At 36.2% G+C, this 26,485-nt stretch overlaps 1 protein-coding gene across 4 annotated transcripts in view; it reads left to right on the top strand.

Annotated features, from left to right (window-relative positions):
• Positions 1-10,277: 10,277 nt before the first annotated feature.
• Positions 10,278-26,485, top strand: part of LOC145681283 (uncharacterized) — a 257,534-nt gene continuing 241,326 nt past the window's right edge. For 2 of the 4 annotated variants that reach the window (XM_081752911.1, XM_081752909.1), the window contains exon 1: positions 10,278-10,545. In XM_081752911.1, the coding sequence (XP_081609037.1) occupies positions 10,377-10,545 (169 nt within the window). In that variant the 5' untranslated portion in view covers positions 10,278-10,376. Of the gene's footprint in view, positions 10,615-26,485 lie in introns of all 4 variants that reach the window. The other 2 variants (XM_081752910.1, XM_081752908.1) reach the window with 1 other exon arrangement.

Here is a 26,485-nt window from a genome sequence, read left to right as displayed (position 1 = left end):
ACGTATAACTGAAAATGTATGTTTTATAATACTCTCTATATAAGTGTTCCGTCTATACGTACTTTCTGTATGAAACAATATCAGCGGTCAGGATTTCACATACAAATGGACGTATATAACATATAGCTGACGAATGTAGCATATATATATATATATATATATATATATATATATATATATATATATATATATATATATATATATATATATATATATATATATATGTAATATAAGAATGACTGTTAGATATCAGACATCCTGCAATGGCAAGATGTAACATCTAAGGGCAGTGCCTATGTATCATACAGATAACGTATGCTCCAGACTGATTTCTGTAGTAAGCAATAGGATTCCGTATATTTGTACAATATACCGCTGTCCGGAGAACAAATTTTTCTCAGTGTACGTCCATCCGTCCGTCCGTCCGTAAGTACAAAACTTGTCTGATCTGGACTATGGCGCTTGTCAGACAATGTTCCGTGTCACACTTCAGAAAGGATGTTCGATTTCGTGCTTTAAAACATCCTTGTCGCACATCACATTCAGTAGTCGCCGGTTCTAGCTCCGTGTAACTTCCTTTTTCTTTTTCCTGCACTGAAATCTATCTTAATGATTTGATACCATCCAGAACATTCATGATAGCACAATGAGAGAACTGCGACATGCTCACAACAGACATTCCAGCGATGTCAATAACATCGTAATTCGCGTGAAGAAGTAGCAGGGAAGTAGTTTGAAGAGGGTAGGTACAAATAGAAGATAGGTCGTGCCTATGACTTTTTACAGCATTAATCCGCGAAATGAACTTCTATTTCCTTTCCCTAAAATGTGATGCAGGTACATCCAAAATACACGTAAACATCTAATACACCAAATCACAAGACTATTTGACTATAAGTGTAGGTTGTATATACCCCTATATCTTACCTTCGCACCATCAGCTTATAGATGTTTTGATTTATTGAGAATCACGTTGATATGTGTTGCGTTTGTTAAAGTGAGTACAATTGCACCTAAGTTACCATCTACCTCGGGGAATTCTAACTTGCAGTATTGTTTAACAGAATGAACTTCAGTTGTTTCTGTGAGTCTTTTACGACCATTCAATGGATTTAATAATGTTTCTACGACTTACGCCATGAAAAGTTGTAATAAGAAAATTTGTTTGTTTCAACAAAAAGATTAATTACTGCATTTATTTACAGCAAGTGTGGGTTTCGCTGCAATGTAAATGTATTTTCTACCGGAGAATATACGTATTGAAATAATGGAAGATTTTAAAGTAACTTGTAATATGTAGAATTCCTGATTGAGGTGGTTGTGTGAATTTATGTAATGTCTTTTCCCACTCAAGTTACGTATTAACTTGGTGCAAACAAAATGTCCGCTTTAAGAGTCTTCATTCCGGCGAAATTAAAATACCGCTAATTTTACAGTAATTATGTAATATCTTCAAATAGATAAAAGATAATCAAAATGTGGAACAAGAGCGCCCTAGACAATATTATTTTTCATGAGAAACCGTTATCACAACTCACTTATCTGCTTTCGATTTCGAGCCATTTTGAAAATCGGCATTTATTTTCGCGTTTCTAAACAGCTGAAAACGGAAAGCCGCTAGGTGACTTGTGATAACGGTACCTCACGCAAAATAATATTGTCTAGGGCGCTATTGTTCCATATTTTAATTATCTTTTATCTATTTGAAGATATCACACAATTACTGTAAAATTAGCGGTATTTTAATTTCGCCGGGATGAAGACTCTTAACGGCCAGTGGGAAACTTATTCAACAACACAACACAGGGATGACAAAGGTCACGAATCTAACGTCAAAAATTGTGTACACGTCCCACATTCAGACTGGGGTACCCAGACAGTAGGGAGACAGTTTGCGTTATTGAACAGGACCGTATGGAAAGCACAGAATTATGATTGATTTTTCTTTACTTAAACTGGGACACTCTTCACAGCAAGCCACAAAAATCATTAACAGTGTATTGGATCGGGAATGGCGAATGAACACACAAGGGCGCCGATTTCTCTATAAATTTGGGGAGACCATTCAAATGCAGAAAGCATGTATGAGGATTTTAAAGCAAATTGCATTCCAATTATGCCAAATATTGTAAATTTACGAATACAGTAAGGGGGCCCACATGAGCTATGGGGGGGGGCCTCCGAGCCCCCGGGATCGGCGCCCTTGTAAACACACCATTCGTTGTTGGTTTGTCAAATTTCATAGCGATGACATATCACTGTAAAATGATCCCCTTGGTCAACGACCAACATCATGTACGGAAAAGTGTTCGTACCATTATAGACGAGTTCTACCAATCCGTTGGTCTCTTTTTCTGACAGAAAAGTTGACTCCAGCCAACGAGAGTCGCTCTCTCTGCATGTTTGGAGTTTTTTGTTTGTCAGAGATAACCAGAAAAAATTTTCCGCATCGGATTGCCACTTCAGATGAAAAATTGACTGCAATGAAAACTGAGGAGTTTGATGTAAGAAAGACGTAAGCGAGGTTTCGCCCTTTTTGTATCAAACGCATAAGTTGCCTTTACCATGCTTCTTTAGCCTCCTGTCAAAATTCCAATTCAATATCGGAATAAAATACTGCATATTACATTGTTTTACGTAAGAAAAAAAAACTACTTAAATTTTCAACATCGTTTTTCTCCAAACCCATATTTCAGACTTAAGCCCTTATTGCAACAAACTCTTCAATTGTAAACGACCAGGGCAGTGATCGGACCTTGATCAAAGTTTACGACAGTTTCCAAACATTTAGGTGATGTAGATCATAGGGTGAATTGTGTTGCAGTTCATTCACCATGTCTTTCTCCGTTAAAGCGCAAACATTACTGAGGTTCGTTACAGTGCTGAACACTATGAAATGCACAGCAACATTGACTGCAAGCATCCAGAAATTGATTTCTCCCCTCCCCTCCTCCTCCCCTAAGTTCTACCGTTAAAGTGATATAATAAAAAACTCAGGTCTGAACCTCATCTATGTTGAAAATTTGGTTAAGATCGGTCGGATGATTTAAATGTGATGAAGTCACAAAGACAGTCACTTTTATTTTTATTTTTTTTTTTTACATATATATCTCCCCTCCCACTCCTCTTCGTTGAACTGTAAAAGTGAAATGGAGAAAACATCCCAGGCCCAAAGCTTATCTATGTTGAAAGTTTGATCAAAATCGGTCGGGTGGTTCAAGAGTTATTAAGTTTTACTTATTTTTTATAGATTTCTCCCCTCTCCTCCCCCTCTTCTAAGTTCTACCGTTAAAGTGATATGATAAAAACCACCTCATATATGAACCTCATCTGTGTTGAAAATTTGATTAAAATAGCTCGGGTTGTTTAAACGTGATGAAGTCACAAAGACAGTCACTTTTATTTTTACTTTTTGATATATATCTCTCCCTCCCCCTCGTTGAACTGTAAAAGTGAAATGAAGAAAACATCCCATGCCCAAACCTTATATATGTTGAAAGTTTGATCGAGATCAGTCGGGTGGTTCAAGAGTTATTAAGTTTTATTCATTTTCATATATTTCCCCTCCTCCCCTCCCCTCCCTTAAGATCTACTGTCAAAATGAAATGATAAAAAACTTCCCAGGTTTGAACTTCATATATGTTGAAAATTTGATTGAGATCGATTAGGTGGTTCAAAAGTAATTAATTCACGAGCATAGTCACTTTTATTTTTATATATATTGATTTTTGTATATTTCCCCCTCCATCCTCTCCTCAACGTTGCTCCGTCAAAGTCAAATGATAAAAATCATCCCAGACCCAAACCTCACCTACATTGAAAATTTGATCAAGATTGGTCGGGTGGTTCAAGAGTTATTAAGTTTTATTTAATTTTTCTATGTTGCTCTCCTCCCCCTCCCCTAAGTTGTACCGTCAAAGTAAATAGCTAAAACACTCCCAGGCCAGACCAGCATCTACGTTGAAAATTTGATCGAGATCTGTCGGGCGATTCAAGAGATTAAGAGTCACAAACATAGTCACTTTCAATTTTATAATATAGATTAAGAGGCCCCATCACGGCGAAATTAAAATACCGCTAATTTTACGGAAATTATGTGATATCTTCAAATACATAAAAGATAATCGAAATGTGGAACAAGAGCGCCCTAGACATTATTTTATATGAGATACTGTTATCACGACTCACTTATCTGCTTTCAATTTCCAGCCATATAGAAAATCAGCATTTATTTTCACGTTTCTGAATGGCTGTAAACGGAAAACTACTAGGTAACTCGTGATAACGGTATCTCATGTAAAATAATATTGTCTAGTGCGCTCTTGTTCCACTTGTCGATTATCTTTTATCTATTTGAAGATATGACATAATTACGGTAAAATTAACGGTATTTTAATTTCGCCGTGATGGGGCCTCTTAAACTCAAATCTATTAATATGACATCACCTTGTGCCAAGCCACATTAATATGTTACTATCAACCTTCATCTTATGTGTTAGTAATGATGCGGATCCCGGATCGCGACTATTTTCCCGATATATTTGGGTCTCGCTTCTTCAACCAGGTCGGATCTGATGAACCCAGAAACACCCGATGACCATCGGCCAAAATACCAGCTCCACAGTATTTCTGCAGAAATTTATAGAGGGTAATAGTATTCACAACTCGAGTTCGAATATTCATGTTTGATTACCGGTGTGATGTTCCTTAATCAAAGTAAGTACCATGATATTTTCAAATATAATTTCAATTTCTATCGTTTTCCCATAGTGAAAACTAATACGGAGGTTTTGAAAACTCTATACAAATATGTTTAATAAAAGACTGTTAGGACTAAAGGGTGCCTCTTTTTATTCTTTCATGATAAGTCTTATAAGATTACTTGATTAAATTTTGACGATCTCTTATAAGAAAAACATCGAGATTTTCTTTTCTGTGATTATCACGTGTTTACATTGCCATAAATCTTGTAGTTATATTTCAATGCACAACTAGATATCTAACTAACTAACTAACTCTATGACCTATGGAACCCGGAGGTTCAATGCCGCGTTCACAAAAGCTCTCCACTGACTTCTATCCTTAGCTAACTGCATCCAGTTTCTACTTTGTATTCCTATCTCTGCGAGATCCATCTTAACATTGTCCTCCCATCTGCGCCTAGGTCTTCCTAATGGTCGTTTTCCGATTGGTCTTCCAGTGAAGACTTTGAAAGCATCTCTACTTTCTTCCATTCTAGCTACATGACCCGCCCACCTAAGCCTCCTAGACTTGATGACCCTAACAATGTTGGGTAAACCATATAAATTATGTAGTTCCTCGTTATGAAGTTTCCGCCATTCCCCATTCCCGTTCCTCTTGGGTCCGAATATTCGTCTCAGGATCTTGTTCTCAAATACTTTCAGTCTATGTTCTTCCCTCAGAGTAAGTGACCATGTTTCGCAGCCATACAGAACAACAGGCGTAATTATCGTTTTGTATATTTTAAGCTTCAAATTCCTCGACAGAATTCGCGACAACAAGAGATTTTGAACCGAATAGTAACACCCTGCTTTTAGTCGACATTTAATTTCTTCGTGAATATGATTTTTCTCTGTTAATATTGATCCTAGATATTTGGAAGTATCAACTTTATCAAAAGTATTATTTAATATTTTAACACATCCATAATTTGCTGTATTCCGGTCCCGACGCACTTCCATGTATTTAGTTTTCTCTGCATTTACTTCTAAACCCACAACTAGATATCTCTCAAGAAAAACATCGAGATTTTATTCCCTGATCATCACGTGTTTACACTTCATAAAACTTGTAGTTTTCTTTCAGTGCACAACAAGGCGATCTCAGAAGAAAACACCGAGATTTTTATTCTGATTTTATCAAGGTTTTCACTCTCATAAACCTTGTAGTTATCTTTCAGTGCACAATAAGACGATCTCTCATAAGTAAAGATCGAGATTTTTATTTTGTGATTACCACATGTTTACACTCTCATAAATCTAATAGTTATTTTTCAATGCACAAGAAGACAGAAGGTAAATTGTAGATTTAATGACAATATATATAGAGAGAGAGAGGAGAGAATCATATTTGTTAGAATTAAATTAGTAACCTAATATTTATTTTCCACGTGTATGATGATGTTTTATCCTCTTTGTGACATATTATTCAGATCACGAGGTTGACTCCTTTTGGGGCAAGAAATTTCCATTCCATCACTGTTGTGTTCAGTGATATTCAAAACAAATCGTGGCATTTGCCTGTCTTAAAAAAGGATGTATTCCTATACGCCTAGATGGGACAAAGAAATACTTTATCTTAGAGAAACTTAAATAATTAAAGGAGATACACATTAGGTTGAATTACTTTCGTTTTCATAGATGAGCACATACAAGGCTTTCGAAAGAAAGTATCGTAGCCAGAATTCTTTGAACGAGACTTACAACTTCCAAACAGCGGGAATGACTCCGCTGTGCGGTTAACCATAGCGAAAAGTCCTGCTCACCAGAGAGCGATTTGTATACTACATATTTGAGAAAATACGCACTGTCCGGTGCATGTATTTTCCAAGGAGCTTGTAACGTCATTGGATCCAGATCGATTTCTTTACGTGGATATCTGTTGATTTAGCGTCCCATAATTACGCGCTTTATTCTACATGAGGCAATAATAAATTATTGATTATGAAATAATTGGTAAGTTAGGAAAGGGGCAGGAAGATACAGGAAAAGTTATGTTTTCTGCAACAAATTTACGAAAACAAAAGTCGAAACATGAGAAAGAAAGAGTCTGTTACTGCGCATCTCGTACAGAAAAAATAGTTTACAAGAGTTTTAATACGACTGTTGGTTTTGCAGTTCTCCTAGTGTATTTAATACATATAAACAACTAGCCTTGAACTGGCGAGGAACATGCTGCATTCAGCTCTCAGGATCATTGCCAACTCATAAACGAAATTGCACCGTACATTTACGACACAACTGCGTCAAAATGTGCTTCAAACTGTCTAGTTGCGCTATTCAAAGGCAGTGGGAAAGAAACTATTAGAGATGCTTTTATCAGAAATATTAGTGTGAAGAAGAAGTCAGGAAATTGTCTGGGACAAATGGAAAAGTAATGAGAAGGTGGAGAAAAGAAAGATGCAAAAGGGGGAGAAAAAGACCAATTTGAAACAGGAATAGAAAATGATTGGCACGTTATGTGAGACGGAACTTTGTCTTAAGGAACATCAAAGATAGTGGAGATAGTGAAAGAAATAGTGGAATAAGAATGTGAAAGGAATTGGGAAAACTCCGAGAAAACTGACAGACACGATATAGACCACCACAAATTGAGCAAAACAATATAATGAGAAATTGCTTAAATAAAACTAAAAGAAACAGATTAGAAGACCCATATAGACAATTTTCAGTTTTAACAGTTGACAAATTATATAAAAAGATATATATACACGTAAAAAACATGAAAACGAATAGAATAAAATAACACATATGTATAGAATCACAAAAATAATTAATAAAGATTTTGATAGAAATATTACAAAACAAAACTTATTTTTTGACTTGAATCATCATCATCATCATAGGTATTCTGCCGTTATTGGCAGGTCATTAGCTGCAACTGAAAAGCTTCTAATGCTGCACGGTCTTCCGCTAACGTCTTCGTCTTCACGCATGATTTTTCTGTTTTGATATCCTCCATTAATTGTAGTTTCCTTCGCACCCTCCCTCTCTTTCGTGCCACCAAACTCTCTAGCACGTCCCTCATGATAGAATTCCTTCTTATCCAATGCCCCAAATAGTTTCTCCTCCTCTTTTTAATGTGAGTAATATCTAAAACTGCTCGTTTCTCCCCGACTATTTTTAACACCCTCTCATTCGTTTTACGCTCAACCCACCCAGTTCTATTAATTCCTCTCCATACCCACATTTCAAAAGCTTCCTGTCGTTTTTAATCATTTTTGCGTAATGCTCGTGTTTCTGCCCCGTACAGTATAATTCTCCACACGAAGCATTTTATAAGTCTTTTTCTCAACTCTTTGTCCAAGGTTCCTCAAAATAGACTTTTCTTCTTCCTAAAGGCTTCTTTCGCCATTCCGATCCTTGCTTTCATTTCACATTCACACTTCATATCATTAATAATAATACTACCGAGGTATCGAAAACTAGTCACCTGCTCTCTTGTCTCCCTTCCTACTTCTATATTTGACACCGGCCCTTTCGTTCCAATCACCATGGATTTTGTCTTTCTAATATTTTCCAAACAAAATTAAGAGACCTCATCACAGCCAAATTAAAAAAAAAAAAAAAACATCGCTAATTTTACAGTAATTATGTGATATCTTAGAATAGATAAAAGATAATCGAAAAGTGGAACAATAGCTCACTAGATAATATTATTTTACTTGAGATACCGTTATCACGACTCACTTATCTGCTTTCGATTTCCAGTCATTTCGAAAATCGGCATTTATTTTCACGTTTCTAAATGCTTACAAACAGAAAGCTACTAGGTGACTCGTGATAACGGTAACTCATGCAAAATAATATTGTCTAGCGCGCTCTTCTTCCACGTTTCGATTATATTTTATCTATTTGAAGATATCACATAATTACTGTGAAATTTCCGGTATTTTAATTTCGCAATGATTAGGCCTCTTGAGAAAGAAAGAGAAATATGTATAGATTCAAAAAAGAAAAAAAACTAACTGGTTAATGAAAATAGTAAGTGATGAGTTGAAAAAAAAAACGTAATGTTTTAAGAAAATATTCGGATAATAACTTACCATTGCCAATTACTGCGTTGTTTTAAGAAATAAAATATTCGGCTAAAATATCATTTTGAAAATACTTAGTTCGGGTGAAGGTCATCCACAAGCGAAATCTTCTGTACAGAATCATTTACCACGATTATAAACATGAGAAATATTTGTATAATAAATTTTGTACGTTTGTAAGTTATGTGTCAGTAAAAACAGAAATAGGAGGACTATATAGATATATTAAAACGCCAAGACCATCTCTGCCAAGGTCTGGAAATGAACCTGCTATAATTCTGGACGTCACCGGCCATAGACTGGCAGGATGATAATTAATTATTAACGTGTACTACAAATTTCAAAGTGAAATAACTTAATATTTTAGAAACATTTTATGCTTGGGTACAGAACGTAGCTCATCTGAAATTTGTAACACAGTGTATTAAGACAACTCAAGGATGATTTTACTAATCGTCTTAATATAAGAAATGAAATAATCATTTTTTTTGGGGGGGGGGATATTTGGGACATCACACCACAATCTATCAAGACTCGAAACTGTTGTAATTATAAGATTCTACTAAATCGTAATGGCACAGAAACTTAACCATTATGACTATCCAACATCGTAATTAGACGTAATACTCACAGGTACTTTGATAATCTCTAATCGATGTCTTTTCACTATGTAAACTTAATTCCAACTCTCCAATCCACTCTTCGGGTTTAACCCAGCACAACTCCTTTTCGGGATTCAGATGCTTCCTGGTTGTATTGTAGAGCTTAGCTCAGGTCTCCTTATGAAATGCCTTACTTTGTTACTTCCGTATAGGAAAACTTTCTATAACTATGGTGTGATACCTATGTTATATGTTTTTTTTTTTATTTTCTTAAACAAATAGTTTGAATATCGCTTCCTTGTTTTGCAATAAACAAAATAAATTTACAAAATACATGTTATTATTTTGGGTACTTTACATTATTGTAACTGAAAGAAAAAAAGGATGAATGATCATGAGTGTGTGTGTGTGTGTTTTGTTTGTCATAATTTTTAAAATTGAATATCTATGCGATTATATATTAACAAAATGATTCCTGTCAAAGTCTGGAAATGTGCCTCCTGGAACTCCAGAGGCCTACCAGTCATAAATTGGCAGGTTCCCAATTTGAATTGTATAGCTAGAAATGTTATGCCTAGATTTTTATATTCTTATTTTATTGCCATTTTAAAGATCTATGAAATCCTTGTTTTGTAATTAATTGTTTTTTTTTTTTTTTTTTTTTTTTTCAGTAGTGAACAAACAGGTTTCTAGCATTGAGTCTACCGGAACTGGAACTCAACAAAGTCCGCGAAGGGTTGCTTTGAAAACTGAAACTACAAACAGTTCACAATGGATCCTTTGTTTTTTGGACAAGAGAACCGATTCCGTAACAAAAAGAACTGGAACAGGAATCATTATTGGCAAAACGACTGCAGGAGAGCGCGGGAGATCTCTTGTATGACTGCAGTCCGGTGCAGGCGCCGAGCAAGTGCGGAGCGCGGCGTTTTGCTTCGAGGCAGCGCGTGACATGTTGTGAGAGAAACGATTGATCAGATTGTTCCGAACAACGACCGACCATGATGGAAGATTGTTTGAGTCGGAGACCCCATCAGTACTCGAAGATCCGACCTGTCCCGGCTTCTCCTCCTGACCCGTATGGTTACATGGGGGACGAGGACCCCCCGTACTACCCAGGAAAGTACCACCGGAGGGACTCTCATGAGATCAACAAAGGATGCATTTCTGGTGAGATGACCCCAGGGTGCTTGCCTAATGTTTTCGCAGGTTTAACGGAAGAATACCAGGGCTACCCAGGTCTGTTTAATCACATCAAACAAAAATCTCTTTTCTCACTGACAAAGAAAACTAAAAGTCCTCTCTTCCACTGTTTTCTATTATTTCTGGCTACTGTCACTAAATAAAGAAAACTATCATAAGTTGGAGAATTTCGGGACTTTCGTTACGGGAATCCCGGGATTCATTTATCACTTACTTTAATTTCAAAAGCACGGTATTCTCCTTTTAGTCTGCACTTTTTTTTAAAAAAATATATATTTCTTTTTAGAAAGGAATCTTCTTTTTTCTATCATATTGTTAGCTTGTTTTTGACTAACAATAAATTCATAGTCATTGTTATATTCACAATATGCACTTTTGATATCATTGTTGTGTGCATGATCTGTGTGTTAACACGCTTATACAGATAAGTTAGTTCTGGTGTTAGACCAAAGTGCCTACAACCAAATGCTACGTGGATGAGATCAAAGAAAAAAATGTGTCAAATGTACATGTTACACGGTATTTTAAAATTATGTAGTCAGTAAATTCCCTTGTGGCGGAATGTCAACTCGCCTGTCATGTACAACACGTGGTTTCCGGTGGAAATCCAGCTTCCATTAGCTTGCACAACATTTCGTATAAGGAAATAAATATAATAGAATACAGTTAATAATAGACTGCTATACTCGATACCTCTTAGGTCGTATGTTAATGAACATATGAACTAATAGCCACGAGTTCAACTCCCGTCTAATCTTATAAGCGTTTCTTTGTGAGGTTTCAAAATCTTAAAGCATTTCCTATCCTCTTCTGGGGCATAACACCTGATCGAGAACACATCTATAGATATTTCCTGCAACAAATCATTCAACAGGGGCTCGGAGCTTCAGTGGTAGGATCTAGTGAGAGGGGCCTCTGGTTCGATCCCAAGACCAGTGAGAAATATTGTCCTAAGACGAGACCAGACAGAATTTGTGGGACGAGATGCGAGACAAGTCAAGACTCTTCGAATAAAAACAGATACACTTTTACGACACACGACATTACTTTTGAAGACACTATTCTGTGCGAGATAGTTTCAACTTAGCTCGCAGACAACTCTAGACGTAAGTTTGTAATGGATAATGTCAGTCGTAGCCTAGTAGTTAGCTTGCTTCCCATTCACGTAATTCATCGGACAGTTATCCTTGTCTGAAGTTTTTTTCAGCGTTTTTCCCTAGGTTCCACCAGGTAAATGTAAGAATAGTACTTTTTCATATTTAGTCCCTGGTTGATTTCCTTTTCAATCACATGTACACACCCTGTATGGTCGATAATACATTTGTTCCCAAATTGTTCTATTAACATGCTCTTCTCCCCCTCCCTCAAAAAAACTTCCCCATTTTTATATACTCAATGGTTGTCATTTGTATTTCCGCTTTGGGTACAGAGATGATTAAAAAATTTTTCTTCGTGTGAATTTCTCGACCCGCTCCTAAATTTTCAATTTGTGCTATGACGCCCTCTTGTGGCATGCTTATTTCCCATTCTTGTCTATTCTCAGTAATCGTAGAGAAAATTGGGGGGGGGGAGACAGGGTACCTACAGTGATAGAATGTTCACTTCCGGTGCGAAAAGTCTTTGGTTTGTTCCAAAACAAAATGAGTTTGTGGTCCACAAACATCGTCTCCGTTGGTTTTTCTCGAAGTACTTCCCTATCCTCATTCCAACAAAACGTTACGTAATTTTCTTTGGCTTTCATTAATCATATGTCTTCTTTACCTGCAGGACATAAACGTTGAACGAAAAACTAAAATATTTCATTTCGTTTTTCTTTTCTAATGAAAGCTGTTCTCTCAAACTGTATCAAGCAGTAAATGGTAAAAAATAAGTAAAAAAGATTAATGATGATATGACGTTGCGTAATTTTCAATTTATAACGAACGCTCACTTTTATGCGGTGTTTCATCTACACTTAAAACAAATGTACTGTAATGGCAATGAAGCATAATTAAAACTTTTTGATATGTGCATGAACATACGAGGGGGAGCCAAAAAGTAAAGGGATTGCAATATCTCGCACTAAGGTTTGGCAACACTGCTAGTATCCAGTGCTGAATTAGTGTCGGTTGCAATACTCTTATGCAACGTGTCACTCTTATTCCCGCGTTAGTCGTTAAAGTATAGCAGACCGTTAAACATGGCAGCTCCGTTGTCGATCTGTACCAAGGAGGAAACGAGGACAGTGATTCGATTTTTGTTTGCGGAAGGTATTAAACCTGCGGAAATTATAAGTAGATTGCAAGTACAGTATGGTGACAGCTGTTTATCGCGAAGCATAAGGCACAAAGGTTAAGACATCTCGTAAACATTTGGCTCTCGAAGGAGATGGATTTTTACAGCAAATCGTTACTGTAGATAAAACTTGGGCACATCATTACGAACCGGAAAGTAAGTCTGTGAGCATGATTTGTAAACGGTTTGGGTACAAAACCTCGCGGCCAGAACCTCGCGGCGACAACCTCGCGGACCAAAACCTCGCCTGGCCAAAACCTCGCCTCTCAAAACCTCGCGGCCCAAAATCTCGCCAGGCCGAAACCTCGCCTGGCCAAAACCTCGCCGCCCAAAACCTCGCGGGACAAAATCTCGCCGGGCCAAAACCCCGCCTGGCCAAAACCTCGCCGCCCAAAACGTCGCGGGCCAAAATCTCGCGGGGCCAAAACCTCGCCTGGCCAAAACCTCGCCACCCAAAACCTCGCGGGCCAAAATCTCGCCGGGCCAAAACCTCGCGCCCCAAAATATCGCCATACCCAAAATCTCGCCTGACCAAAATGTAAATGTTCCAACAGATGATAAGGATGACGGTATAAAAGACGCTGTTTCAGAAGAAGTATCACGCGTATTTGACCAAGTCCCGCGATACCATATGAAAATTCTATTTCTGTATTAGAGGATTTCAATGTGAAGGTAGGGCGACAGGATGTTTTTAAACTGGTTATACGGAAAGAAAGTCTGCATAAGGAAAGTAATGACAACTAACGAGGTTAGTTTAGTGAACTTTGGAACATCCAAAAACTTAAAATTTTAACAAAAATCTAATAATATTTATGAAAGTATGAAACAATATATGAGTTTTTACGACGTCCCTTGATTATGTCCTATAGGTTAAAGGAGACGTAGATGACCAGGATGAAGGAAATGATCGAATAAAGAAAGTGGGAGGAAACGGGAATAACCCGAGAAAGCCCACGCACACGATGTTTTGTATCTTATTATTATTATTATTATTATTATTATTATTATTATTATTATTATTATTATTATTATTATTATTATTATTATTATTTGTAATGTGGAATTGCATATTAGGAAACGCATTGGGTAAATTTTAAAGAAAAGTTTCATTCGCGGCGAGGTTTTGGCACGGCGAGATTTTGGGCGGCGAGGCTTTGGCCCGGCGAGATTTTGTCCCGCGAGGTTTTGGGCGGCGAGGTTTTGGCCACGCGAGGTTTTGGGCGGCGAGGTTTTGGCCACGCGAGGTTTTGGCCCGGCGAGATTTTGTCCCGCGAGGTTTTGGTCGGCGAGATTTTGGGCGGCGATGTTTCGGCCGCGAAATTTTGTCCGTATACCTTTGTAAACACCCATCATGACCACAAGATAAGACATTTAAACGTCAGTCATCAGCTAGTCATTGATGCGGTGCAAAAATGGTTACAGGTGCAACCGAAAAACTTTATTCCGACGGAATCGAAAAACTTGTGAAACATTGGGGGAAAGTGCGTTGAAGTGCAGCGAGATTATGTAGAAAAACTAAGTATGTTTCAGGTTTCTATCATTAGAATAAATGTACCTTTTCTCGGAAGTCCCTTTACTTTTTGACTCTTCCTCGTATATAAGGAAAACACCCATAGTATAATGAAGCAAACGTGATTTCTTTTCTTCTCATTTACTTAATAGCAGCTGCTGGACAATTGCTTGCTGGTGAGCCCTCCCCTTGGTCTAGTGTCTATATAGCGTGTACTCTTTTAATATACAGTGTCCATATTTGATTCTCACAAGGGACATCACCCAATTATCCGGCTTCGATTTCAATGTTTTTTTTTTTTTTTTTTTTTTTTTTTTTGCTGATAGAGGACATGTATTCATTACTTGTGATGACAGAAATTTTTGCTATAGTGCATGTTTTCTACTTTTCTATAATTTTTAAGAGTTGTGATGTGGTTAATAGAAATTACTGCAGAAGTCCCTTACTACCCTTTGTAAACGGAGTGTTAATAAAAGAACAACCATATAGATACATATAAGGCTTAGGGGAAGTCGTATGGTAGGTATGACCTTGACGGCAGCCATCTTGAAATCCGCCAATTTGAATTAAGGTCAAGTTTTTTTAAATGGGAATAGTGTAATATGATACATAATTTCAGGCTAAAATTTAATCAGGAAGACAATGGTGAAGTTAGTTTTAAGATACGCCCATTTGGGGAAAAGTTACAGGCATATTAACTGTTTACACTTAGTGTGTGCTTAAGTCCCTTACCTCCGCTTCTAACCCACGTATTAATGATAATAAGTGGATAAAAGCTTTGGTAATACATATTATGCCTAGGGGGAAGTGATACGGTAAGGGTATCCTTGACGGCAGCCATCTTGAAGTCCGCCATTTTGAATTAAAGTGAAGTTTTGAAAAATGAAAACCATAGTATGTGACACCTCATTTTAATAGTACATTTTCCAAAAAAGCCAATGGTATGCTTATTTTTGTTCTATAGTTAACCAGTATGAATTTAGGGCTGCTTCTAATGTGAACCAAACGTCCATTATTCGACCTTTCAAATTGGCAACACTCCTAATTTTCACCGCATGTTTTAAGATTCCAGCTGGCACTTTACAATTTTTGCCATGGCTCATGTTTTCTAAATTTATTACATTTTTTAAGAGTTGTGATTTGTCAGCTCATGAATAGTGTTGGAATAAGCATCCAGCAATCTCTCTGAATTTTGAAGACTTACCATGTAATTATTAATTTCCTAGGCAGTGTAATCATTTATTTTAACGCAGAGTACATAAGGAACCTATAGACCTATGTGAGGTAAAGAAATACAAATGAAATTATAACAAATTGGTGTTACGCAAACACAAAATTATCATGAAATGTAGCCTACATGTTGCGCAAACGACAAACAGTATTTTTTTTTAAAAAATAAATACAACTTTAAAGGAACAGTAGCAATGATAGAAAATTCAAAGAGTCATAATATGACTGTTCCCAATACACTGTTTATACCATGAACAAAATATGAAAACAGGTAACTTGTTTATAAAGAGGTGTAACTTAATCGAGTTCCCGATCAATACTGACAAACATGAACCATTGACAACAATCGCTAGAAAACGAATGACTTTTTTCTGACTAACTAAAATATTGCCATAGAAAATAAATAAATAAATATACAATAAACAAATAAATATAAAACCCGAAAGTTACACAACAATCATATTTCGTTTTCTTTTTTGAAGTGAATTTTCATTTGATTTCTCGTCTCATCTACTATCCTTACAAGCTACGTCTTCGTTATTACCTGAATGCAAAGTTGGAGTTGTTTCGTTGTGCAGTGATTCATGTCAGTAAACGAGTTTTTGAAGAGCAGGTATAGGAAATAAATAATTACATTGCCTAGGAAATTAATAATTACATGACATGTATTCAAGATTTAGAAAGATTGCTGGATGCTTATCCTAACACTATTCATGAACTGACAAATCGCAACTCTTAAAAAATGTAATAAATTTAGAGAACATGAGCCATGGCAACAATTGCAAAGTGCCAGTTGGAATCTTAAAACATGCGGTGAAAATTAGGAGTGTTGCCAATTTGAAAGGTCGAATAATGGACGTTTGGTGCACATTAGAAGAGTCATAAATTTATACTGGTTAACTATAGAACAAAAATATGCATACGGATTGGCTTTTGGGGAAAATGTACTATTAAAATGACGTGTCACATACTATGGTTATCATTTTTCAAAACTTCACTTCAATTCAAAATGGCGGATTTCAAGATGGCTGCCGTCAAGGATACCCTTGTCTATCACTTCCCTCTAGGCATAATATGTATTACCGAAGCTTTTATCCACTTATTATCATTAATACGTGGGTTAGAAGCGGAGGTAATGGACTTAAGCACATAGTAAGTATAAACAATTAATATGCCTGTAACTTTTCCCCAAATGAGCGTATCTTAAAGCTAACTTCACCATTGTTTTCCTGATTAAATTTTAGCCCGAAATTGTGTATCATATTACCCTATTCCCATTTAAAAAACTTGACCTTAATTGAAAATGGCGGATTTCAAGATGGCTGCCGTCAAGGTCACCACACGACTTTCCCTAAGCCTTATATGTATCTACATGGTTGTTCTTTCATTAACACTCCGTTTACAAAGGGTAGTAAGGGACTTCTGCAGTAATCTCTATTAACCACATCACAACCTTTTAAAATTATTAAAAAATAGAATACATGTACCATAGTAAAAATTTCTGCCATCACAAGTAATGAATACATGTCCTCTATCAGCAATTTCATTGAAATCGGAGCCGGACAATTGGGTGATGTCCCTTGTCAGCCTTGAAAGTTATACTCATTAAGGTCGTCCGTATTCCACCTTAAAATGTAGGTCTATGTTTCACATAACCTTGGTGTTGAACAGGGGCGTTAAATTCCAATCAACCAATCAAATTCCACACTAGAAGCCATTATCAATCAAAGATAATGAGGAATTTTGTAAGAACGGTTGATCAGGACGTACACTGAAAAGGATCAATTCAGTACTTGCCTGGATGAACTAAGGTAAAACTTCCAATGCCGTGTCGTGAGGGAGGGCTAGCGGGGCAACGGCCCCGGGCGCCGAAGTAAGGGGAGCGCAAAATTCGGGAGGGAAAAGAAAAGATATCTATAAAATGGTACGGAAAAGTGCTAAAAAGTGTTCAAAATTAAGGAAAAGCAGGGTTTATATTTGAAAATTTTCTTACCCTTCGCTCCAACCATGGTAGCGCTTCGCGGCTGGTTTGTCGTCCTCACTTACGGAGTGCCGTCGTGTACTCTCGCCCCGGGTGCTGATTTTCCGCGGCACGACACTGAAAACTTCAATAAGATGCGACCGAGCTATTTGACATGAGATTTGCAGATTGCAATGAGACAACCATCAGTTCGCCTCGTAACCTAGATTTTATCTATTTATATATGTACCGTGTCCTGCGAAAACGAACTAAGCGCCACTTTCATACTTTTGAGAAAATTACGTTTAAAGGTTGATGTCTAGCATTAATGTAGCCGTAATCAAAAGTGAAATTATGTTTCTTTTTTTGGAAATTTGTTGGTTTTCCCCTCTTTTCGATTTTGCAAAACGTTCTAATGCTTATCAGGAACCAATCGTCGCATTTGCGTGGATTTTCAAAGTTTGGCGCTTAGTTCACTTTTGCATAACACGGTACATATATTATATTACATATTACATTTCTAACATAGACGAAAAGAAATGAGATTTTATGTGCTTTACAGTGGTTAGATTCAATTTAATTTTGATTGGTGTCCCTTTCAGCAGCGAGGCTATGTGAGACATAGACCTACAGCTTAATGTGAGATCCGAACCACATGACTTCCCGCCTAGAATTGAACCTGGGTCTTCAACGTGAAAGGCGCGTACGCTAACCTCTTAGTCACGAGGAAGCTCGCTTTAGCGTGACAATCGCAATGCTTTTTTCTGCACAGATATCCCGCACACTGTCACCCGATCTTACCATTTGCCGTTCGAGCTTTTACTGAGAAAATTGATTTTCATTCTCTTTTACAATCGCTAAGTGATAGCGTATATGCCTTTGGCATGGGAGATCCCAGTTCGATACCTGGGCTAGAGATCTTGTGGTTCGGATCTTACGTTAAGCTGTAGGTCCACGTCTTATATACCCTCGGTGCTGAAATGAATGCTAAACTGACTCGAACTCACCTAAATCACATCACATCTTTATACTTTAATATCTTTTTAAACTTTTATCTGCCAATCCATACATATTATATTTCTTACAATAATAAAACACTAATATTTTTTTAACAATTTACTAGCAGAATACCCGTTCTTCGCACGGGGAGAAGAAATTCCATTTTGGACATAAAGGGTTGAATTTTGATTTAAACAGCATCGGAAGTGTTACTGTTCGTTTCAGCGACCCCGAATATAATGGATTCGCCACTAATATCGGTCATTTTCGATTATTTAAAAATATCTCCCCTTCTCCCTTCCCAAGTTGCACCGACAAATTGAAATGATAAAAAGCATCTCAGGCTCAAACTTCATCTATGTTGAAAATTTGATGGAGATCAGTCGCACAGTGGGGCGAAAATGCAAAAAGCTGGCCAAAATATGATAACTATATTCAAATTGAATGAAATTTAGTATTAAGGGGTTATTGAGGCTGCTGATTAAGATTCTGCAACTAATGTTGAAAAAAACAAAATGGCGGATCCAACATGGCGGAATAAAATTTGCAAAAGTCGAAAAAGTCGTAGAAATGTTCTCAAAAGTGGCGATAAAGGGTTATTGAGGTTGCTGATTACGATTCTGCAACTAAAGTTGAAAAAACAAAATGGCGGATCCAAAATGGCGGAATAAAAAGAATGTCAACATACTTTGTAATTTTCACAATGTTTCTTTAAAAACATTCACTTTTTTCACATATTTTGATGAACAATTACTTGTTATTTACGTTCTTATTTATTAGAAATGTATTATTACTTAAATGACACAAATTATTGGTATTTGATTCGGTTATGATAACTGGAACGGCTTGTCACTCTAACATTAAATGAACAATAATTAACATCAACACGCTTCGTAATTGGCACGTTTTGGCAGCTACATTTTTGTCGACAGCATTAATTAATATTCAGACTACCATTCTACAAAATATGAACGTGGTGCACGAGGGTGCACATAATGTTTTCAACGCTTTAAGTTAATAAAATATATAAACAATGTGAAAATTTTGCCTGAATTGCGATACAAATTATAAATTATTGTTGATTATAAATTATTACATCATTATTATTAATTTTTTCACTTCTTGCACTTATTCTACTTACCAGTACGATATAGGAAAACTTTACAGATTTAAAAACTATGAACGTTTTCGAACCGTTACAACCGTTTCAACGGACGCGTCACAATTCTTCTATTGTTCTCTACGCATTTGACCTGCTGAAGGGTCTACTTAAGAGTGGCTCAGGTAGTCGGAATAAAGTAAAAACCCTATTCTATTTATGGTTTTCGGCCCTTCTAACATCACTCTAGCCAACTACATAAAAAATTCCTATATTACTAACTTTCGTTTTTTACTTTTGGCCAGCTTTTTGCGTTTTCGCCCCACTGTGAGTCGGGTGGTTCAAAAGTTATTAAGTCACAAACATAGTCACTTTCATTTTTGAATAGGTATAGCAAAATTCTTTAGTAAAATTAAATCAATCTTTGTGAAATTGACTTCATATAGCTGTAAAATAACATCCAGCAAAAATGTCGGGCGATTAAATTAAACAACGGTTGGTGCTAAACAATGATTGACATTAAAGCAAACAATAGTTGATATTAAAATAAGCAATAATTGGAGGGTAAAATAAATTATGACAATAAATAAATATTAATATTTAAAAAAAAACAATAATCGATATTAAAATAAAACAATAATTGATATCAAAATAAAATTATATCTAGAAAGTCCGTGCTCACATCTGCTACGTGAAGGACCAAGAGAGGTGCAAATTTGCCCGCGCTTTTTAAGCACCTTTCAGCGTATATTTCATCAATTTGAGTTAATGTGTTGAACTAATTTTTATTTTAAAGTAACTTTTCAGGGAATTATCCTTTTTATTTGTGAAAAACGGACTAAATACAGTGTGTAAAACTGCTTATATGTTATACCAAATTTCTTATAATTCTATGCAGAAAACCAGTCTTATAACTAACAGTCGACAAGTTCTATGAAAGCCTAAGTGTTTATATAGAAAATTAATACAAGTTTTAGATATATATATAAAAAAAAACAAATGTAAGGAATTTTGGGGAAAACTAAGATGGGTAGCACCTATGACCAAGGGGGTCAATACGGCCCGCACAACATGAATTATTATTATTATTATTATTATTATTATTATTATTTTACCAAAAAAGCAGTATACTCCAGTTGAAAAAAGTGAAAATGAACCTTTGATCAAAAGGAACAATAACAGAAAAACAGAGGATCCTGAATACATATTATTCCATATAAACTAAAGATAAAAGAACTCGCGGAGAAAATTCACCTCCCTTGGTCTTTCTAGGGTTAATAATCATTGATATTAATACCAGAGATGGAGTGGGTCAGTGGGTCAACAGGGTGTTACCCACTGCGACTCACCGACCCACTATGACCCATTCTGATCCATTACGACCTACCGACCTATTCTGCTCAGTGCATTGTAGACAGTATCTTCCGAACACTAGTGAATTTGTCTGTTTTACTTTCAAGGACTCCATTTTTGCTCCTTTTTCATTTGTTTCGATTTAATTACCTAAGATGAGTATATCTAAGTGAGAAAATAACTTCAGACATTTTGGATATTTATATTTGTAATTGTAATAATAGCAATAGGACTTACTATGTGGTTTTTGAGACAATCGAATTTTACAGTTTTTTTTTCTTTCTTTACCTTCCTTCTTTCTTCCTTTTTCTTTCTTTCTTACATTGGCTTGCTTTACCTTGATTTGAGACTTTCAAATTTCATGCTATTTTCTCCTGATAAGTATATGTAATTCAACAAGAAAATAATTATTTATATGATAATTAAATTGAAATTCATCGTAATATGGCCCATAACAAACACTTAACCATTTTATATCGTAAAGGTCAGACACACTATTATTGTAACAAAGCAGTGCTTGAGCGATTGACCGTAGAAATTCAAACTCCGGTTAGTGATAATTTCACAACCTTGTTTTATTACAAGTGAAAACTCTTTAGTCAATGGAGAGCAAGGCGTGGATCATGGGTCAGAGTTGATAAAAATGGGTTTTTGGTAGGTGGTGGATCAAAGTGGGTCATAGGTCACGTTTCCATTGACCCACACCATACCTGATTAATACAAGCAATTATTCATCTTTAAAAAAATCATTGATATTAATATAAAAATTATAATCAAATGATCGATATTAAACAATTATTGATACTAGACAATGATTGTTAACAAAGTAAACAAAGACTGATTAAAATAATAATGATACTAAAATGAACAATGATTAATATTAGTATATCCAATTGTTATTTCTATAAAATAGATGCAAAATAAACATTATTATAAGGTGTATATATATATATATATATATATATAACTCTATGGCCTATGGAACCCGGAGGTTGAATGCCGCGTTCACAAAAGCTCTCCACTGACTTCTATCCTTAGCTAACTGCATCCAGTTTCTACTTTGTATTCCTATCTCTGCGAGATCCATCTTAATATTATCCTCCCATCTGCGCCTAGGTCTTCCTAATGGTCGTTTTCCGATTGGTCTTCCAGTCAAGACTTTGAAAGCGTCTCTACTTTCTTCCATTCTAGCTACATGACCCGCCTAGCTAAGCCTCCTAGACTTGAAGACCCTAACAATGTTGGGTAAACCGTATAAATTATGTAGTTCCTCGTTATGAAGTTTCTGCCATTCCCTATTCCCGTTCCTCTTGGGTCCGAATATTCTTCTCAGGATCCTGTTCTCAAATACTTTCAGTCTATGTTCTTCCCTCAGTGTAAGCAACCATATTTCTCATCCATATAGCACAACAGGCATGATTATCGTTTTGTATATTTTAAGCTTCAGATTCCTCGACAGAATTCGCGACGACAAGATATTTGGAACCGAACAGTAACACGAATTCCCTACTTTTAGTCGACATTTAATTTCTACGTGAATATGATTTTCCTCTGTTAATATTGATCCTAGATATTTGAAACTATCCACTTTATCAAAAGCATTATTTAATATTTTAACGCATCCGTAATTTGCTGTATTACGGTCCCGACGCACTTCCATGTATTTAGTTTTCTCTGCATTTACTTCTAAGCCCATGTCCCTGCAAGCGTTTGATAAGATCTCTGCATTTCTTTCTATTGTTCTCCTATCATCCCCTTTTTAAAATCAATAAATAGTTGATGTACCGGGGTATTGTATTCCCACTTTTTTTTTTCGAGTATTTGACGAATGGTAAATATTTGGTCAAAAGTTGATCGATTTCGTCTAAATCCGCACTGATAATCTCCAATAATTTCATCTGCGTATGGCGTCAATCTTGCTAATAGAATATTTGAAAGGATTTTATAGGATGTTGACAAAAGAGAAATGCCTCGATAATTATTGCAGTCAGTTTGTCGCCTTTCTTGTGAATTGGAACAATGATTGATTCTTTCCACTCTTGTGGCAATTCTTCCTTGTTCCAGATAAGGAGAATGAGTTTGTGTATCTTGTTTCACAATTTTTCGCCTCCAGCTAAAATTAACTCAGCCGGAATTTCATCTACACCCGGAGATTTGTGTTTCTTTAATTTCTTTATAGCCGTTTGTACTTCTATTCAGTTGGATTCTGGAATATACGGTTCTGCGGTGTGTATCTCCTTTTCTCCACGCACACTAGTTTTTGGTTGCGTGTTAAGCAAATCGTGAAATAAATCTTTCCATCTATTTAAGATGCTATTTGTATCAGTGAGAACTGTACCGTCAGATTTCTTTAATATATAAGCACGAGGTTGATAGCCTTTCTTAAATTCGCTGATCCCCTTATACATGTCCCGGATTTTTTTTTATTTTTACTATTATCTTCAAGTTCCTTAATTTTAGCTTTCAAAAAAACGCGCTTCTTTGTTCTAAAAGTTTTGGAAGTTTCCCGCCTGATATCTGCGAAATTTTGTGTAGTTATTTCATTCGGATTTTGTAGCCATATATATATATATATTGGATATTATCAAAATAATAATAATAATAATTGTATTATTGATAATAAAATCATAATCGTTATCTTTTTTGGAAAAATTAAAGATAGTAAAACAATGATAGATATTGAACAATCATTGGTACTGCACAATGATAGTTCACAAAGTAAATGATTATTGCAATTAATAATAATGATCAATATTAACATAATTAATTGTATCTCATTGACTGATAGACGTGAAATTTTGGATCAGATTTTTTTTATATAAGTCAATAAATGGAATAATGGATAACATTGATTTTCTTTTTTAAAAAATAATTTTAATGCTAGACAATGCAATTTGAGATCAAGAGATATATTAACAAATAATATACCCAGAACTGTTTCTTTACAAATACTCGTTGTTATTTGTAGAATGTGCAAGACGTATGATAAATTAGATAGCAGGCATGGAGAATTACATTTTAGTATTAAGTTAGCGAAGTTTGTTAAAATGTTAAAGAATATACGAAGGGCAATCAAAAAGTTCCTGGAATTTCATTGTAACTATTTATTATAACAATATAGGTACACTTAAACACCTCCAAAATAGGCTCCTTGAGAACACACACAGTTGTTCCACCTCTCCTGCCATTGCTGGAAAGAACGGTGAAAGTTCTGTTTTGGTATGTTCGAAAGTTCCGCTGTCGCGTTGGTTTGGATGTCTTCTATGGTAATCAAACGGTAACTTTTGAGGCCTTTTCTGATCTTGGGGAAAAGCAAGAAGTCCGCTGATTCCGCTGGTATAGAAAGCGTGCCCAGACGATAGCCAGTCAGGAGACATTGAATTTAGCACAATGAAGCCGTCATAAAGTTTGTGGTCCCTTTGGAAGAAGAAAAAGCTAAACGTTGCCACACGTAGTACCTTCCTTTCCCTCTCGCCCTTTCCTCTCTCCTTCTCTTTCTCTTTCATCCATTTGTCTAACAGTGTGTGTGTTGGGGGGGGGGAGGTTGTGTCAAAGAAAAAAGACCATTGACAAAAATTTGGCAACAGTTTGGGGACAGTTTATTGCCTATCAATTACTTTTCAAGGGAGAGGAAAACCAAACAAGACAGTATGAAAAGAAACTGCACACAAGGGCGGCTCCCTTTCTGAGCAAGTGGCTGTCTTTAAAGTGAGGCTACTATACTTAATTTATATAAGACTTCTATAATCTAGGGATTTATCCCTGTTGAAGTTCCAAAATAAATAAATAAACAATGCTTGATATTGAAGTATGAGTGATATTAGACAATGATTGGTGTTAAAGTTAAGGATGAATTAAAATCGACTATTACCGGTAATTACAAATAATGATTTCTATTAGAGTAAGTAATGATCAATACAATATCAACGATAAATAACATTTAAAACATTTTTTCCCTGGTTGTCCAGTGGTTAGTGCTCGCCTTGGTGGTTCGGATTGCAACTTAACTGTAAGTGCATGTTTCATATAGTTTTGGTGTTGAAAATGGACGCCAAACTCAAATAAATGAAGAACCAAATTAAAAACATGATTGCTATTTAAATTAATAATACTATAGTGAATGTCAATTGTATTCTTGAGTGGTCCCGGGTTCGATTCCAGGTGGGGGCATTCAGCTGAAAAAGTGGAAATAGGCCAGCCACCTTGAATGAGGTATTCCTAGGTTTTCCTCATTCACACCAGGCAAATGCCGGGGTGGCACCTAACATATAGGTCCCAGGCCGCTTCCTTCCCTTTATCCGGATAGTGTGCTCGCCAAGGGACGTCATCCCTCAAAACGTGACGGGCTAAATGGCCTTAGATGCCGAAAGCCCAGAAATCCTAATCCTAAATCCTAACTTCTATTCTTAGATTAACGTTACTGAGTGCTCTTGTCTTATTTGATTGTTATGCCCAGGGCAGGGCCACTTCGCTCCTCGGGAGTACTTTCATGCTACAGTAAATCTAATGGGAAACGGAAACATAAATGACAATAAGGATTATTATTATTTGGATTTAGGAACCAGAATATCCATCGCCACTGAAACAAATTTTCTGTATTTGCTTCTGCCATATCAGCACACTGCGGATTGTTATCGAAGTCGGCGTCGCGGTGGCTCAGTGATAGAGAGTTCACCTTTGGTGCATGGGATCCTTGGTTCGATCCCAGCTCGCGCTAAGTGAACTTTGTGATGGTTAAACACCGTGTGCGTGGTTTTATTCGGGATTCTTCCGTTTCCTCCTACTTTATTCATCCCACCATTTTATTCATTCTCATCATCACCGTCTCCTTTAACCTAGCCGGCATAACCGTGGGATGTAAAACTTAAAGATTTCATTTCATTTCATTATTGAAATCTCCAATATCCTACCTTCAGTTATCTTTCCATTTTCTCTTGGCCCACCCAAAGGTCACTTTTCCATAACATTTTCGACTAGCAGTCGATGTACTTCACTTATATTACCCATACGAGTAGCATATCTCACCCGTCTTACATGTCTAGATCTTAGAATTGTTCATATGAGATTTATTTATTTATTTATGAACTCGTATTTTAAATGACGGGATACTTTGCCTTGTCTTACACTTAACCATTTACTACATTCGTGAAAGAATAGTTAAACAAATAAAAAAATGTTCAAAGTACTTAGAAATCAATATATAAAAATAAAAATGACTGTTTGTGACTTAATAACTCTTGAACCACCCAACCAATCTCGACCAAATTTTGAACATAGAGGAGATTCGGGCCTGGGATGGTTTTGTCACTTTACTTTGACAGTGCAATTTGGGGGAGGGGGAGGGAGAAGATATAGGCTACATAAAAATGATAGAAAATGACTTATATTAGTGTCGAATCCATAGTTTTTGGAGTCTCTGAGACGAACAGTGACACTTCTAATACCCTTTAAGTCCAAATTCAGCCCTACAACTCGGGGCAGG

This window comes from Thermobia domestica, chromosome 3 (assembly GCF_964235325.1).
Source record: "Thermobia domestica chromosome 3, izTheDome1.hap1.1, whole genome shotgun sequence".
Taxonomy (NCBI): domain Eukaryota; kingdom Metazoa; phylum Arthropoda; class Insecta; order Zygentoma; family Lepismatidae; genus Thermobia; species Thermobia domestica.
The sequence above is the reverse complement of the archived record's forward strand: the minus strand, read 5'-3'. Positions and strand labels throughout refer to the sequence as shown.